Genomic DNA, 15,769 nt, shown 5'->3' with positions numbered 1-15,769 from the left:
TGGAGTTTGGCTGAGAGTAGGACATAGTCATTAAATATCTAAATAGTTCAAGGAAACATGGAGAATACTTACATAGATCAATTCAATTTAACGAGCATTTTTTCAGCACTTATCTTACTCTGTAGAATGGGTACAAGACACTGTGAGAAGTTCTGGAGATACAAAGATTACTAAGAAAAGTCCATCATCCATGTCCTCCAGGAGCTCATAATAGAGTAAGGGAGATGTCATATATACAAATACTTGTAGTAAAAGAGTAATATAAATGCACGTGAGGGGTACAGAGTAATATTAAAGATTGAAGGAAGGAAAAAAAATATTTCTGACTAAAGTGATCCAGGAAGGATTCTTGAAAGAGGAAGCAACTGGGCTGAATCTTGAAGGAAGGGGAAGAAATATTTTTTAGCCTGGGAGAACCTGCCTCAGTTTACCAAGATTTTTACATTTATGCTCTTACATGCTTATCAATTGAGAAGTATCACAGAGTGAAGAATAGTGAGCTGCTGTCACATAAAAGACTCTGTGGTTCAAGTTTCACTTCTGACGATTACAATGTGACTCTGGATAAGACTCTCAGTAGCAGAGCAGATCTCCAGCCACCATGTTTAAGAGAGTTTCCTAAGTCAATAAAATCATACTTCTTGTCCTCCTTCCCTTTCTTAAAAAAAATGCATATCAACTAGATAAAAAGAGGGGGCCAGGACAAGAGATCACAGTACTGACTGAATAAAGCAAAAATTCCAAAAAAGTCTCCAATGCTAAGACATCTTGAAGGTTTCTTTACATGTCTATCATCTACAGATGGGTTCCCTGAATATATATAGAATCAATGAAACTGTATGCATAGTTCATTATCTATGAGGGGGTAAAAATTACTTGAATTTCTATAATTTCCACATTCAGTATCTCATCTGATCCTACATAATTGTGAACTCAAGAGCCGAAACCATGTAAGTTTCATGAAGGCAAGGACTAAGCACTTGTTGACTTGAAATCTCTGCTCAAAATGGGTATGCAAAGCATCATCACTCTGAAGGCACAACCTCCACAGCTTCCAGCCAAATTTTTTTTATGAGCTAGTGGTCAAACAGTGCACCAAGAGAGCAGCAGATGAGACTTCAGTGACTGCCACTGTGTGCCCTTCTTTAAATATTACATGTTTATAAGTAGTGTGATCAATGAAAAGAGCCTCTTTGCCAGTGGGTAGAGGTTGGGGGAGGGGAGAGATAAATGATTCACTCTCTACCTCCCTCCTCCACAGTGGAAACCCATAATGATGGCAGTGATAAGACAAGGAGAAGGGATGACACTCTGGCTTCCCTCACGGTTAATTTGTTCAAAAGTTCAAGAAGTTGTCATTTCATTGCTTGATCATACTTTACCCGTTGATGTCAATGGCATGTCTTAGTTAAGGGTTTTCATGAGTTTCGCTGCACAGAACTAAATTAAATATATGTAAATTATCTACCTATACACACACACACACATCTCTGTGTGTATGTGTGTGTGTGTGTGTGTGTGTCCTCTTCAGGCAGTTTCCTGTAGCACAGTCCCTATTCCTATTTACCAACAAAGGTGTTGAAAAGCTTATATTGTTTAATAGAAAAGAATGATTTGTAATTAGCACAGTTTTTTATGCAAATGATATTTGTACTACAAAGGTTTAGGTATAGTAGAGAGCCGACACATTTTCAATTCAACAGATAATTATTAAGTGTATATTAGGCAATGGAGTTTTAAAGACAAAAACAAGAATTCCATGAATTGCTGTGTTTAAAGAAATTACATTCTACTGGGAGGAAACGTGTACACTATATACAAAATAAAGCAACTATGTGACTACATAGAGCACTGGATTTTACTTAGGAAAGCCTGATTTCAAATGCTGCCTCAGACACTTACTAGCTATACAACCCCAGGTAAGTCGTTTACCCTCTTTATGCCTCAGTTTCCTCAACTTTAAAACTGAATAACATTGAAGAATAGCACATACCTCCCAGGGCTGTTGTGAAGATCAAATGAGATAATATTTGGAAAGTGCTTAGCACAATGCCCCACACATAGTAAGCAGCAAGAAATGCTTGTTTCCTTCTTTCTTTGCTTCCTCCCTTCCCTCTTCTTTTCTTTCTTCCTTCCCTCCTTCTTTTCCTCTCTCTTTCCCTCCTTCCTTCCCCTCCTTCCTTCCTTCCTTCCTTCCTTCCTTCCTTCCTTCCTTCCTTCCTTCCTTCCTTCCTTCCTTCCTTCTTTCCTTCCTTCCTTCCTTCTTCCACTTCCTTCCTTCCTTTCTGGTGAGTTGAGCACTAATAATTGGGGGAATAAAGAGAAGCCTCTTGTAGGAGTAAACACTTGAGTTATGCCTTAAAGGGAGTTAGAGTTCCCAAGAGGGTGAACAAATAGAGCATTCTGGACATTAGGGATGGAATGGAATGGACTGCCATGTGTGAGGGAGAGCAAGTAGACCAGTATCTATAGTGGATCTGCCTTTTCCTGAACATAAGCTCTATAAAAGGAAAGAAACATGGCTTATCCATTTGCTTAATCAATCTCACAAAGGACATAGGATCCTCTTACATAAAGGCATTTCTCACTTCAAGAAAAACCCATATTTTTGAAATCATTTATTAAATCAGAGATCCCTATGCAGTTTGTGAAGAGAAGTCTGAGATCACCAGCATGGGGCAAGGGGAGGAGAAAGAGTTGGGGGCAAGTGGTAACAGGAAAAATCTTTGAGTGGGAGAGAAAGACCAAAAGGCATCTCTGCTCTTGTTCCTGCTGAGAGTTCTGGCAAACATCAGAGACAGGGATGTGACAGCTAGGGGATAGTGACAGTGTCAGCTCCTTTGGCTGTCTGCCAGGAAAGGCTTTGAGATCAAAGGGGACTCCCTGGTTATTTAAATTAGAAAATAATTCTTCACTTTGCATAATGACTCACTGCAGGGATTCTTTAAATAATAAAGCTCTCTGATGAAGATCAGTGTGATCTAGTGGGAAAAACCCTGACCTAGGAGTCAAGAGACCTGCTGTTAGCTAGCTAGTTGTATCAGCTTAGGCAAATCAGCTCAGCTCTCTGAGTCTTAGGCTGCTCATCTAGAAAATGAAAGATGAGGGAGCTGGACTACCTCTAAAGCCCCTTCTTAGATCCAATATTCTATGAGTCAGCTATTTGACAGGAAGATAGAAATGCAAAGCTGAAGTGTTAAGAGTTACTGCCAACTGAAGCTCAATTTAAAATAAAAATAAAGTATCTATGAAATTAACATTTAAGAGAAAAGAAAATATGGCTCAATTAACAAAAAAACCCATTCAGGAACATTTTTGCTATAGAAAGGAAGGAAATAAGCATTTATTAAGTGCCTACTGTGTTTCATATACTACATGAAGTATTTTACAAATATTATTTCTTCCTCACAACAACTCTGAGATGTAGGTGCTATTATTATTCCCATTTTACAGTTGAAGAAAATGAGGCAAATAGGGGTTAAATGATTTGCCCAGGTTACACAGCTAATAAGTGTCCATGACCAAACTTGAACTCAGGTCTTCTTGACTTCAGGCCTAGCACTTAATCCACTGTAGCACCTAGTTACCTATGTAAAGTGGGATAAACTTGGAAGTATGTGTTGTGGCTTTTTTAAATCTTCCTCCTAAGGCTAGTCCATCACCTCCTAATCAATTCATTTTATTCATATCCTAGAGGATAGATTCCCATAGGGAGTGATACTGGTGAGGGAGGGAGGGAGGGAGGGGATGATGGAACAATCCAAGGGGATGGTAGTAGCCTCTGGGGTAACTGGGGAGCATTGAATAAAACTGAGGGGTCTGTGGAAGCATAAGAAAAGGAGAGAAGAAAATTTTTTAAAAGCCATTCATACATGTTTCATCTATTGTGTAACAGAGTTAAAGTCATAGTGATAACATTATTTTCCAAATAAAAACACAAAATGAATGTTATAATCTATCAGTGGTCAAGTCTGAAGACAGGTATTAACAAGCAAGTGTTGGCAGACAAGTACATTATGCATTGTTGGGAAGTCCAGCATGCATCGGCAGGAATGTGTGCTTGTAATGACTTGTTTACAGTGTGATACTATGAGGTTACATGATGCAATATTGAATCATCAAAATTTCAATGCTGGAAAAAACCCACAAATTTACAATAAATTATTAAATTTAAGATGCATCATTTTTTAAAAAATATTTTATATTTTTTGAAATTATGCAAATTTTGAAAGAAAACTATTAAAGCATTAAAGAAACTAGATATTCAAGGGGGAGCTGGGTAATTTTTTTAAAGGGAGTGGCAGGCCAAATAAGTTTGGGAACTTCTGTTCCAGAGTTGTCATTGAACAAAAAATAAAATGTACATGAATATGCCTCAAAAAGCGTTAAATACTCAGACCAAAAGAATTGTTAGTTCGTTCAATTTTGTTTCATTGTAGAGATGCATGCTGAATGTGAGCAGGCTATGATATATAACCAATGAGGAACTCCAAAGGAGAACAGAAATAACGTATGTCATCAAACGTTTATATGATAGGAATAGCTGGCCATATGAAAAGAGCAAGGGATAAAGGTTGGAGAGTACTCTAATAGCCCCCTTGCCAGGAGAAGTCAAGGAAACCCATTGGGTGGAATCCCTATGGTGTATTTTTGGGATAACATGGACAAAAATCTCATGAGATGAACAGACATGAATGGTTGCAATCTACACCAGTGGAGAGAACCCCCAAATTGTTAAGAGCACAGACCCATTTAAGTATGCTGAATTAATCCACTTTCTATATCTATGAACTCTGATACTGGCTCTGTTTAGGTGTTACAGAACATTTCCATGTACTTTCTCTAGGATGTGGGAGAATCATCTCTGCTGGGTCAGACAGATAGGCTGTCAATCAGTCAGTAAATACTTATTGAGCACCTACTGTGTGTCAGGCACTGTGCTAAGCACAAGGGATAGAAAAAGGTAAAAGACAGTCTCTACCTTCAAGGAGCTCACAATCTAATGGGGGAGACAACAAGCAAATAAATATGTTGTTATTTGTTGATGATATTCATTCTCAAAGAGAAGCAGGGACATCAGGAGGGTGATATCTTGACTTAAAAGTGCATTGATTTAAGTGAGGCAGGACTGTGCAACGTCACCAGCCTTACTCTCTCCTCCAGAGTCATGAGAGTCCAGTGGCAAGACATAGCTCAGGAAGAAGGGCAATGGCCCCAGATGCAGTGGGAGACGTTGACTTTTTTAAGCTAAGGTTTTTCCCAGGTCTCAGTTTGTTTGAAACAACACCTATTCAGTAATTAAAGGCCAGGTAAGAATTAAGAAAAAAGATGACCTAGATTGCTTTCCTAAAAGAATCAGTCTGGGTGGGGAAGACCCTCAAACAAGCTATATACAGGATAAATAGGAAAAGGGATAGGCACAAAATTAAGAGGGCATGGGAAAGACTTTCTATCTAAGATGGGATTTTAGATGGGACTTAATGGAAGCCAGTGAAGCCAATAGGTAGGGCAGAGAGGGGAAAGTATTCTACTCATGGAGGACAGTCAGAGAAAATGATGGAGCTGAGAGATGGAATGTTTTATTCATGGAACAGTTAGGAAGCCAATATCACCAAAGTATGTATCAGGGAAAAGGGTATAAGAAGACTGGAAAAGTAGGAAGGGGCTAGGTTTTGAAGGGTTTTGAATGCCAAACAGGACATTTTGAATTTTCTCCTCAAGGTGAGGTAGAGCCATGAAGATTTATTGAGTTGTGGAGTGGGAGGCAGGGAGGTGTCACAGTCAGACATACATTAGGAAAATCAATTTGATGGCTGAAGTCAAAATGAATGGAGCAGGAAGACACTTGAGGCTGGCAGACCCATCAGCAAGCTACTGCAGTAGTCCAGCCATATGGCAACGAGAACCTGCCCTGGAGTTGTGTCATAAGGAGAGAAGGGACTGCATTCGAGGTTGCAGTGGTGAAATTCATAGGTCTTGATCACAGATTGAATATAGGGGGATGAGGGAAGGGGTTAGAGAGAGAGTGAGGAGTGAAGGTTGAGTTTTACATTGCAAGCCAGAGGGACTAGGAAGATGGTGTCAACTCTAGGGAACAGGGAAGCAATAGGGAAGGCAGGAGAAGTAGAAAGGTTTACGGGGGAAATAATGAGTTCTATTTTGGACATATTGAGTTTAAGATGATTATAGGACATCCAGTTTGAGAAGTCTAAAAGTCATTGGAGGCAGATTTGAAAATCTTCAACATAAAGGTGGTATTGAAATCCATGAGAGTTGATGAGATTCTCCAAGTGAATAGGTAAAGAGGGAGAAGAGAAGAGGGTCCAGGACAGAACCTTGGAAGATAACTACAGTTAGAAGGCATGACCTGGATTAGAACTCAGCAAAGGAGACAGAGAGGGATTGGGCAGACAGGCAGGAAGACAATCAGGGGAAAGTGGCATCCTGAAAATCTAGAAAAAAAAAGAGTATCAAGGAAGAAAATGTGATCACCAGGCTGCAGATGGAAAAGGCAGAATGGTCCAATGGAAAGAGTATAGGATTTGGCATCAGGGGACTTGGATTAAAACCCTTGCCCTGTAACCATCTACTTGTCTTACCTTAGGCAAATTATCTAATTTCTCAGCCTCAGTTACTTCATATGTAAAATAAGGGGTTATGCTAGATAATCTCAGAGCATCCTCTCAGACTGTAGTCCTATGAAGTTCTCATTGTTCTCTTCCCTTTTTTGGTGCTATATCTTAGCTCTGGAATAGCAGGCACTATGACTAACCCCAAGACTATGACTTAATACAGGTGACTGTGAACATCCTACATTCACCCACCATGTTAGGCACTGTTATGTTAACCATCTTTCCTAGTCATATACATCAACTCACCATCTCTGTGACTTTGCTAGATCAAAACTCAGTTCTAAAATTACTACTCTTTTATGTATGTTGATTTTCTTAGAAGATTATGAACTCCTTGAATTCAGGAATTGTCTCTCTTTTTATACTTGTATTCCCAGAACTTAGCCCAGTGACTGGCATATAGTGAGCACTTAATAACTGCCTTTACATTCATTCATTCATTTCATTCATTCATTCATTTATTCTCCAGATGTATCTATACTGTTACTGCAAATTCTGTCCACTATCACATATAGACCAATAGGATCACTGGAACATCATCATATCTGTTCCTTCTACTCAACTTCTCTAACCATCCTGACTAGCTTCAGTCTTAGGGGCAAAGGGGTAGAGAAAGGGGCTGTTATAATTGGCCTCCAAATCTATACAGCTGTTTCTGGCATACCTGGCATGATTAGAATACTTGCAGAGAATTTCTCATCCATGCTATAAATTTCCACCTCTACTTCTCCCCCTATTTCTCTTCCTCCTTCATCTCTTCCTCCACAGATGTACTCTACCAAAATGACAAGTCAGTGGACTGAACCAAGGTTTGGGATGCTGGCAATCAATTCTTCTCTTCTGTGCCTGACCATTACAGACCAGGTAGTCTTCAGAAAGAATATACAAATATTATACATTTATGTATATGCATATATACACAGAGACATGTAACATACGTATGTGTATAGGTAAGCATATGTGTTTGTGTGTGGCTATCTATACCTGCATACATATAAATATGTGTGTGTGTGTACACTGCATGTATATGTACATGATTCGTTGATTGTTCCCCTCCATGCTCAAACAGGCTTGGAAGGTTCTTCCACAGGTTGAGAACAAATAGCCCACGTGAACATTTGAAGTGGAGATGTCTCTAAATTTGTGTATCTCACATTTCTTTTGAGCTACTACAATTCTGCTTTGCTCATAGAGCGCAGGTCCTTCTTTGCTATGGGCACCCCAAACTGGGTCATCCTGTTCCAGTGTCTTCCACATCTCAAAATCAATTCCAAAGTTCTTCAGAGAGACCTGGAGAGTGTACTTATATTGCTTCTTCTGACCTCCATGTGAGCTTTTGCCTTATATAAGTTCTCTGTAAAACAGTCTTTTAGACAAACATACATTTGGCACTTAAACAACGTTGCCACCCTATCAGAGTTGTACTCTCTACAGCAGAATTTCAGTGCTTGGTAGTTTAGCTCAAGAAAGGACCTCAGCATCTAATACCATATCTTATCTTACAGATGATCTTCAGAATCTTCTTAAGACAATTTAAATGGAAACTATTCAGTTTCCTGGCATTGGAATACTGTCCAGTTTCATAGGCATACTACAATGAGACCTTCAGTTTGGTAATCGTCTAATATCTCTTCTCTCCCATGCTTGCCTTCAGAGCTTTTCAAACATTGGGATAGCTCTAGCAATGCATGCAACGACCTCATCATCTATGTGGATATCCCTGAAAAGTATACTGCCAAGGGAAGTGAACGTACCCACATAAACTTCTCCATTTTCTGTAACTGATGATTCCACATATGGATGGTATAGTGCTGACTGATGTGTGCATGTGTGTGTATTACTTCCTCTCATTGTGCCTTGTTTTTCTCAACTTTAAAATTGTGGGAAAATGGTACAAACTTCCTTCCAGAATTACTGGGGAAAAGAGTCCCCCAAATGTGAAGATGATAGCCTTTATGAAATCTATAGAGCAGACCAAGTGACTGCCCAATGCAATGGAAAAGGCAGCATTGATATGGAAAATGAGAATCTGGGTTTGCATACCATTTCTGCTATTTGCTATATATGTGTCCTTGGATGAGACACTTCGCATTTCTAGGCCTTGGTTCCCTCATTTGTTAAAAAAAAAAAAAAAAAAACAGACTAAATGATATCGAAGGTCCCTTTTATCTCTGAATCTCTGAACCTGTGATTTCAAGATCCTCTCAGCATAATTTCTTCTCCTAGTTATTGTTTGGTCATCCATCTCCTACAGAGATTGAAAATGGTATAAAACATAGATTACACTGGACATATTCCTCGATCAAAGTTTATATAAAGTGACTTTGTTATGTAAACTGTCATCATGCAATCGTGATCAATCACCAATCCGACACCTACACAAAAAAACCTCGCTGGCTCAGTCGTTTTTGTAGGAGGGGAGTTTTCTTCATTGAATCAGGGTGAGCAGAATCAGAACTTCATGGGCCACAAGGTCCATGAATTAGCTTCCTCTTTTCAAGGTAGCCTTCTTTAAATTCTCTCCTCAGTTTCCCATTTCTGTGTCTTTGCACATGATTGACACACATACACACATGTACATCACATGGGCATGCCATGGCCTCCTGTCTAGAATGCACTCCCTCCTCATTTGAACCTCTAGGAATCTATGCTTTCCTTCAAAGCTCAGCTGGAATATTAGCTCCTTACATGAAGCCTTTTTCCTGCCAACGTAGTACTGCCAACAAATAAATTGCATCTCTTTTGTACATCTTTATTTATATGTGTACATGTTATCTTCCCTTACAGAACACAAACACCTTTGTGGGCATTTTCATTTTGGACTTTCTATCGTCAACCTTAGCACAGGGCCTAGTGATGAATAAATGTTTATTGATTGATCTACCAAATGTGGATAACAAAAACCTGCGGCACCTATATCATGGATTTGTTTCAAGACTTTGATGATATAATGTGTGTAAAATGCTTTGCCAACCTAAAGAGCATATAGGTATCAATTACTATGACTTATTATTAAACAAAAAGTTTCAGAGAAGGTGGCAGCTGGCCTTAAATCCCTTGTGTCAGTAAAATCACAGGTTCATTCCCTATCTCTAACCCTTATGGGGTTAGATGTCCAGGTTTCATAGGCATACTACAATGAGACCTTCAGTCTCATTGATTGATGGCTGACGTTATTATTATTGACTGTGCAGCCAAGCAACCTAAGGCACTGCTCTCTATGAAGAGGCTGTGCCTTCACATTCACACAGTCTGATTATTTTGACTGATTGTGCGTAGGAATGATTGCCCTCTGTCAGCAACCTGGCAAGTCAGGTAAAAGCTAAGTGGATTTGCTAAAGGACTAGGCTACAGTGTGTACCCCTCTCAGGATTTCTGGGTACCAAAACAAGGGACGATAACAAAGGTTTCCTCCTGTTTCCTGGAATATGCCTATCATCACTTGCTGGAGCCTTGGAGGAAGCCTCCCCTTCCTCTTAATCTTCTCTCCACCCTGGGTATTATGCAATTGCTTAAGGGGATAATAGGGATTTTTCTTTATCATTCTCTCAGAGACAGGATCTAGGACTAGAGACAGAGACTGTCTCACCCTGGAACAATAATTCTTCAGCTAAGCAGCTGCCAAGTTCAGAGGATGACCAGGAGACGGAAAGAGGTTTCCTGTTGCCTCTAACACGCACTAGAGTGGAATGATGTGAGCCTGGAACAGCTCAGTGAGACTCTCTCTACCTGAGGCAACTAGACTGAGTGCTTTGCCTTAACCAATAGGTCAGTACTTGCTTCAATCTAATGACTGATTATTTTTTTTTCACCACTGAATTGACTGGTAGTTTTGGACAATTGCAAACCTGATCCCATTTATGAATCCCAAATGTTATTTCCAGAGTGCTGATAATTCCCTAGAGAACCTGCAATGACTCATGGTAGTCTGAAGTGCCTGGATTTGCCAATCTATAAAATAGGGGGAAATAAATCATAGCTCGTTTTATATGTGCAGAGCATAGCAATTTGTTAACAGCAAGAGGCTGAGGCTACAGAGAAACTCTAATCTAGTCCTGGCCTTTCCGTCATTCATCCCTCAGTGTTTTCCCCAAGCCCTGGACCAGTGCACATCACTTTGATGCTAAGCACCTGTATCTGACATACTCGAGCCCTGTGCTTTGGTGCAAATTTCTAGTTGTATTCAAATACAGTTGTGGAGAATCAATAGAGCTCATCCAAACCCTCACTGCTCTTCTCTCTTGAGTCTGAGAGGAAAATACTTAATTTAGGTAACTGTCTCTCTAGCCTTACTCTCCCAACCATCCCCGTTACATCTGTGCCCCTTTTCCCCTTCCCCATTCACATTTTGGAGTGTCATCATCACTATGAAAGTTTGTGCTTTTTACCAACGGAAACCTAATCACATCAAACTCTGGGTCATAATTACCAAATAAATTCCATGTTTATAGAAACTTTGTTTTTATTATTGTAACAGCAACTACATTTGTTCTTCAGAAAATGATCTTGGTTTTATGTTTACAAAGTGATATTTCTAATGAATTTACATATATTTATTTGAAAAGATTGGACATAGTGAAAAGATTACCAGCTCTACGGTCAGAAGACTTTGGTTCAAATTCTGCAATGGACACTACATTATCTGGGTCTGTTTCCTGTAAGGTCCTGTCCTGCTCTGTACACAAATCATAGGCTAATACATTTAGAGTCTAGATGCATCATCCTACAATTCTATGAATATATTTGATCTAGCCCTACACATTTACTGAGGAAGTCCCAGTGTTGACACTCTCCATCAAACCAACAATCATAGAGCTACATGGGGCACTAAGAGGTTAAGTCACTTTCTCATGCTCTCATCACTAGTATGTGACAGCCATTGGAGTTGAACACAGGTCTTCCTTACTCTCGTTTACATAATGTTACTCTCTGAAAAATATAATTTTGATGATTTTAAGTTTATATAATAGTAACATAACCCTGATAATTCAAGCTCTTCCTTCAGAGGTCTCTGTCACTAACTAGCTTTGTGACCTTGGAGAGGTCATTAACTTCTATTTCCTCATTTGAAAAAATGGGATGATCTCTCTTTAAGATAAAAGGAATCTCTAAAAATTCAAAATCTAGGAGAAAGAGCCCCTGAATTCAATTTGGTTGAATTCAACAAATATTTATCAGGCACCTACAAGTGCAAAGCACTGTGCTGGATATCTGAATTGAGGTTGATATATTTCGTCACAACCTAAACTTTGTTCAGATTCCTCTCATTTCTCTTTACTTTAATTTATCCCCCCACAACCACCTCAATTCACCTCACACGCACCTCTCCATAGCTTTTCACCAAGCGGTAGACAAAATAACAAAAAAAAAATTTCTTTCATCAAAAGAGTATTATTATAAGTAAAGAACTTAAAAGGTCCTGGAAAAGAATGGTCCCACATAAGTACATTCCTGAGGCAATTGTACTCCAAGAGAAAGAAAGCAGCTGTTTACAATTCTGCGTCCATGACACACACCCTAACCCTGGGGTTCAGAAGTCTTTTCACACCCAGTATCTTACTGGAGACTGGAGACAGATAACAACTTGCTGCATGAAGCTTCATCAGTCACCACTTAGCCTCAATCCAACCCATCCTTCATTCTTGTGCTACAGTCTTACGCTGGTCTCCTCTACTGCCGATGGACCTGACCACTTTCTGGACTGATTCACTCTGTGGTATCCTAATACCTGGGAAAATGTCCTTCTCTCTAAAGATGGATGACAAGAGGAAAGATCCACTAATCATCAGGAGTTTTTAGATCCAGATAACTCTGGATGAATTGGCTACCTGTCCAGTGAGGAAGTGAGAAAGGATTCTGCCTTCAGAATTTCAAAAAAATCTCTGCCTTGCTGGGCTCAGTCCTAGTTTTCTCACCTGTAAAGTCTCACCCCTGTAAGTTCCCTCTTAATGCTGGTGCCTTCCCTTCCAGGTTATTTCTATTTTATCCTGTCTGTATCCTACTGGTATATAGCTTGGAGGAGGTGGGGCTGCTGTCCCTTCACTCTGCCTTGTGCTGCCTGAAAGTGACACATGGCAAAGATTCCACTATGGCTACTACAGACTGTGTGAAACTGTGTGGAACCCCAGCCACCAGCCTAGAAGTGAGAACTCTGGTCAAGCAGTCATTTATTTGGTCTAAATGGTTCTGCCAGAAACTCTGAGAGTCTTTCCCTCCCAGATTCTTTTATGAAGGCAAACTAGGCCATCTTTTGCCTCAATTCTTACCCATCCTTTAATTACTGAATGGGCACTTTCTCAAGACAAACTGAGACCTAGGAAAGACCTTAGCTTCAAAAGACCAGGGGCCCCCATTGCATCCGAGGCCATTGCCAGTCATCCTGACCTGTATCTTGCCACTGGATTTCAACAACTCCAGAGGAGAGTGAGGCTGATGACTCTGCACAGTCCTGCCCCACTTAAATCCAACTCACTTGCAAGTCAAAACATCACCCTCCTGATGTCATTGGTCTGTTTTCAAGAAGGGAGGGTGAATAATAACAAGAATCTGGTTTAAATACTGCCAGACAACCCATTTGGATGATTCTACCACTAAAAGAACTGTTTTCTGACTGAACTGATTACCCATTGCTCTTTTGTGGAAAAAGTCTTCCACAGAATCTTGAAGTTAAAAATGACCTCTCATAATTCAGTCTATACCCGGAAAAAAATGAATTCCTTCCATACCAGACAAGTGGTCATCCTGCCTTTGCTTAAAGAGCTCAATTGAAGGGGAGCCCACTTCCTCCTGAGGCACCCCATTCTACTTCGGAACAGCTCTACGGCTTGGGAAGTTTTCCAGACCTCAAGACTAAATCTGATTCTCTCAGAATTCCCCTTCTTGCTCCTAGAACTGTCTTGTGGGGCCAAGATGAGCAAGATCAATCTCTCTTCCATGTGCCAGCACTTCAAATGTTTGAGGACCTTTATCATTGCCTCCCTACCCCCAGCCTTCTCTCCTCCAGACTAGACAAAAGCCCTTGGAATGACTCCAACATGTGTAGTATCATGTCCATGTTGCTCCCTCCTTAAGAGGAAAACTTGATCAGTCAGGTTGATGTTTACTACCAAAAATAAGATTTTTACATGCATGATGTATGTAAATCCCTCACACACATACATATATGGAAATTATGGTAATGACAGATATAAATAATGACATGGGGAGGGGAAGAAGGACAGGGTATTCAAGATTTTTAGGATAGGAGAGGAAAGAAAGAAAAGACAATGGCAAGTTATTTTTCCAGAACACCTAACACTTCAGTCTGATGGGTAGAAAATGGTACTTTTCCAGAAAACAACCCTATCATTGTTACCAAGCCTTTTCATGGCGGTTAATATTTTCAAAACCTTTGACAATAGCTTTTCTTCCTGATAAGTAGTATAGGAGGAATGTAATCATACTTTTATTATTAACTATTCTACTTCCATGCACACTAGCTCCCACATGAATGCTCTTATTGTATCTTAACTCATTCTAACACATATCGGCCCCCATAATACTCCTCTTCAACTCATCTTCTCTATACACACCACACAGTCTCACTTACATGCAATATACAGTATCTCTCCCTCTCTCCCTCCCTCTCTCCCTCTCTGTCATTCTCCCTCTCTCTCCGCAAACACACACACACACACACACACCTTCTATCTCACTTCTCTTTCTTACACACCTGTGTATATACACTTGCTCTAACAATCCCAGTGAATTATTCCTTTCTGGAAGGATTGGGGGGGTGGGGGGGAGCGAACCCACAACACATTTCTCCTCCTTATCTCATTCTATCATACCAAGGTCCAGCTAGCCCCGTCCAAGTGACATACTTACCGCCAAAGCCTGCAGGAAACTTCATGAAGTGAGAGTAATTTCCATACATGTTTACTCTTCAGTTCATCTTTCTCTCTCCTCTCTTTCTTTCCTCTTCTCAATAGTGCTGCCTCTCCCAGCTATTAGGCAAAGACGGGACTCCTTCAACTTGGTGTGGGAAGAGCGATCATCATCCCCTGGCAGCCACTAGGAGTACAGGGGCTGTCCGCTCACGCTCACGGAGATTAATTAGGAAGGAGCCTGTGTCTGGACGGGAGAGCCTTCAGAGTGCGTTAAAGGCAGCTGTGGCGGCAGCAGCTGGTGTGTAAGTCAGGGCGCATGCTGCTGTTGCTGCCGCCTCTGCTGCTGCCGCCGCTGCTGCTGCTACTGCGGCGGCGGCGGGGGCTGCCCCTTAGCTTCAGCTCAAGGCTAGGTTTCCGTTCCCCAACTATCTGAGCTCCTTACACGTTCGCTGAGGGCTCCATCAGTGGCGCGTTCTATCAGCTGGGAAGCCAATCGATGTCTGACCGCATCGGCATAGGACAGAAGTGAGGAGGGAGGGATCAAGCAATGGGAAGACTCTTTGGGTGCCTTTGCTTTCTGTGATATATTTCCCCCTCCAAAAAAAGATAAATATGGTTTTATTTAAAAAGGCATTTTCTCTCTCTCTAGCATTTCCCCATTCGTTGCAGCTGGTATTTGACCTGTGACAGGAACTGGGGAAAAGGGAGGAATGAAGTTCTTCCAAGAGAGCACAATGCATACAGCAAGAGACTGAGCCATAGGATCATGGAACCAGAAGCCAGGACTGGGAGGGAGTGAAATTTCCTCATTTTACAGATGGGGAAATTGGGGCCCAAAGAGTTGAAGTGACTTTCCCAAGGTCACACAGTTGATAGAGGTAAGATTTGAAACTTCATTCTCCAACTCCAAAGCCGGTGTTCTTACCACGGTACCTCTCTGCCTCCCCAAGTATAAGTAGATAAAGCTTTCTTTCTGCAGGCTATGGGTTCTCCTGACTATGTTGTCCCTTATGTCGCTTACCAGCTTCACCTGAGAGATTCCCAAGAGGGGGACCTGAGGGCCTGACTTGGCAAAGGAACAAAGAAAGCCTTCCTTCCACAGAAGAGCAGAATGTTGGACAGCGCCAGGCTCTGTTCTGGGGAAGGCACAAGAGACAAAAGGAAAAAATGACCCCTGCCCTCAAGGTGTTTCCCTCTCTAGCAGCAGTGGGAAACTACAGTAGCCTTTAGCTTCTGCGGAGACTCTTTCCTGGTCTAATTTTCTGAAAG

The 15,769-nt window shown here is 40.9% G+C and overlaps 1 protein-coding gene across 1 annotated transcript in view; it reads right to left on the bottom strand.

Moving 5' to 3' along the window:
• RXRG (retinoid X receptor gamma) overlaps positions 1-14,737 on the bottom strand; it is a 93,596-nt gene extending 78,859 nt beyond the window's left edge. The window contains exon 1 of the mRNA XM_072648765.1: positions 14,499-14,737. Coding sequence (XP_072504866.1) covers positions 14,499-14,547 — 49 coding nt within the window. The 5' untranslated portion in view covers positions 14,548-14,737. The remainder of the gene's footprint in view (positions 1-14,498) is intronic.
• Positions 14,738-15,769: the final 1,032 nt, after the last annotated feature.

This window comes from Notamacropus eugenii, chromosome 2 (assembly GCF_028372415.1).
Source record: "Notamacropus eugenii isolate mMacEug1 chromosome 2, mMacEug1.pri_v2, whole genome shotgun sequence".
Lineage (NCBI taxonomy): Eukaryota > Metazoa > Chordata > Mammalia > Diprotodontia > Macropodidae > Notamacropus > Notamacropus eugenii.
Note: the sequence above shows the minus strand (reverse complement) of the source record. Positions and strands in the feature narration are given on the sequence as shown.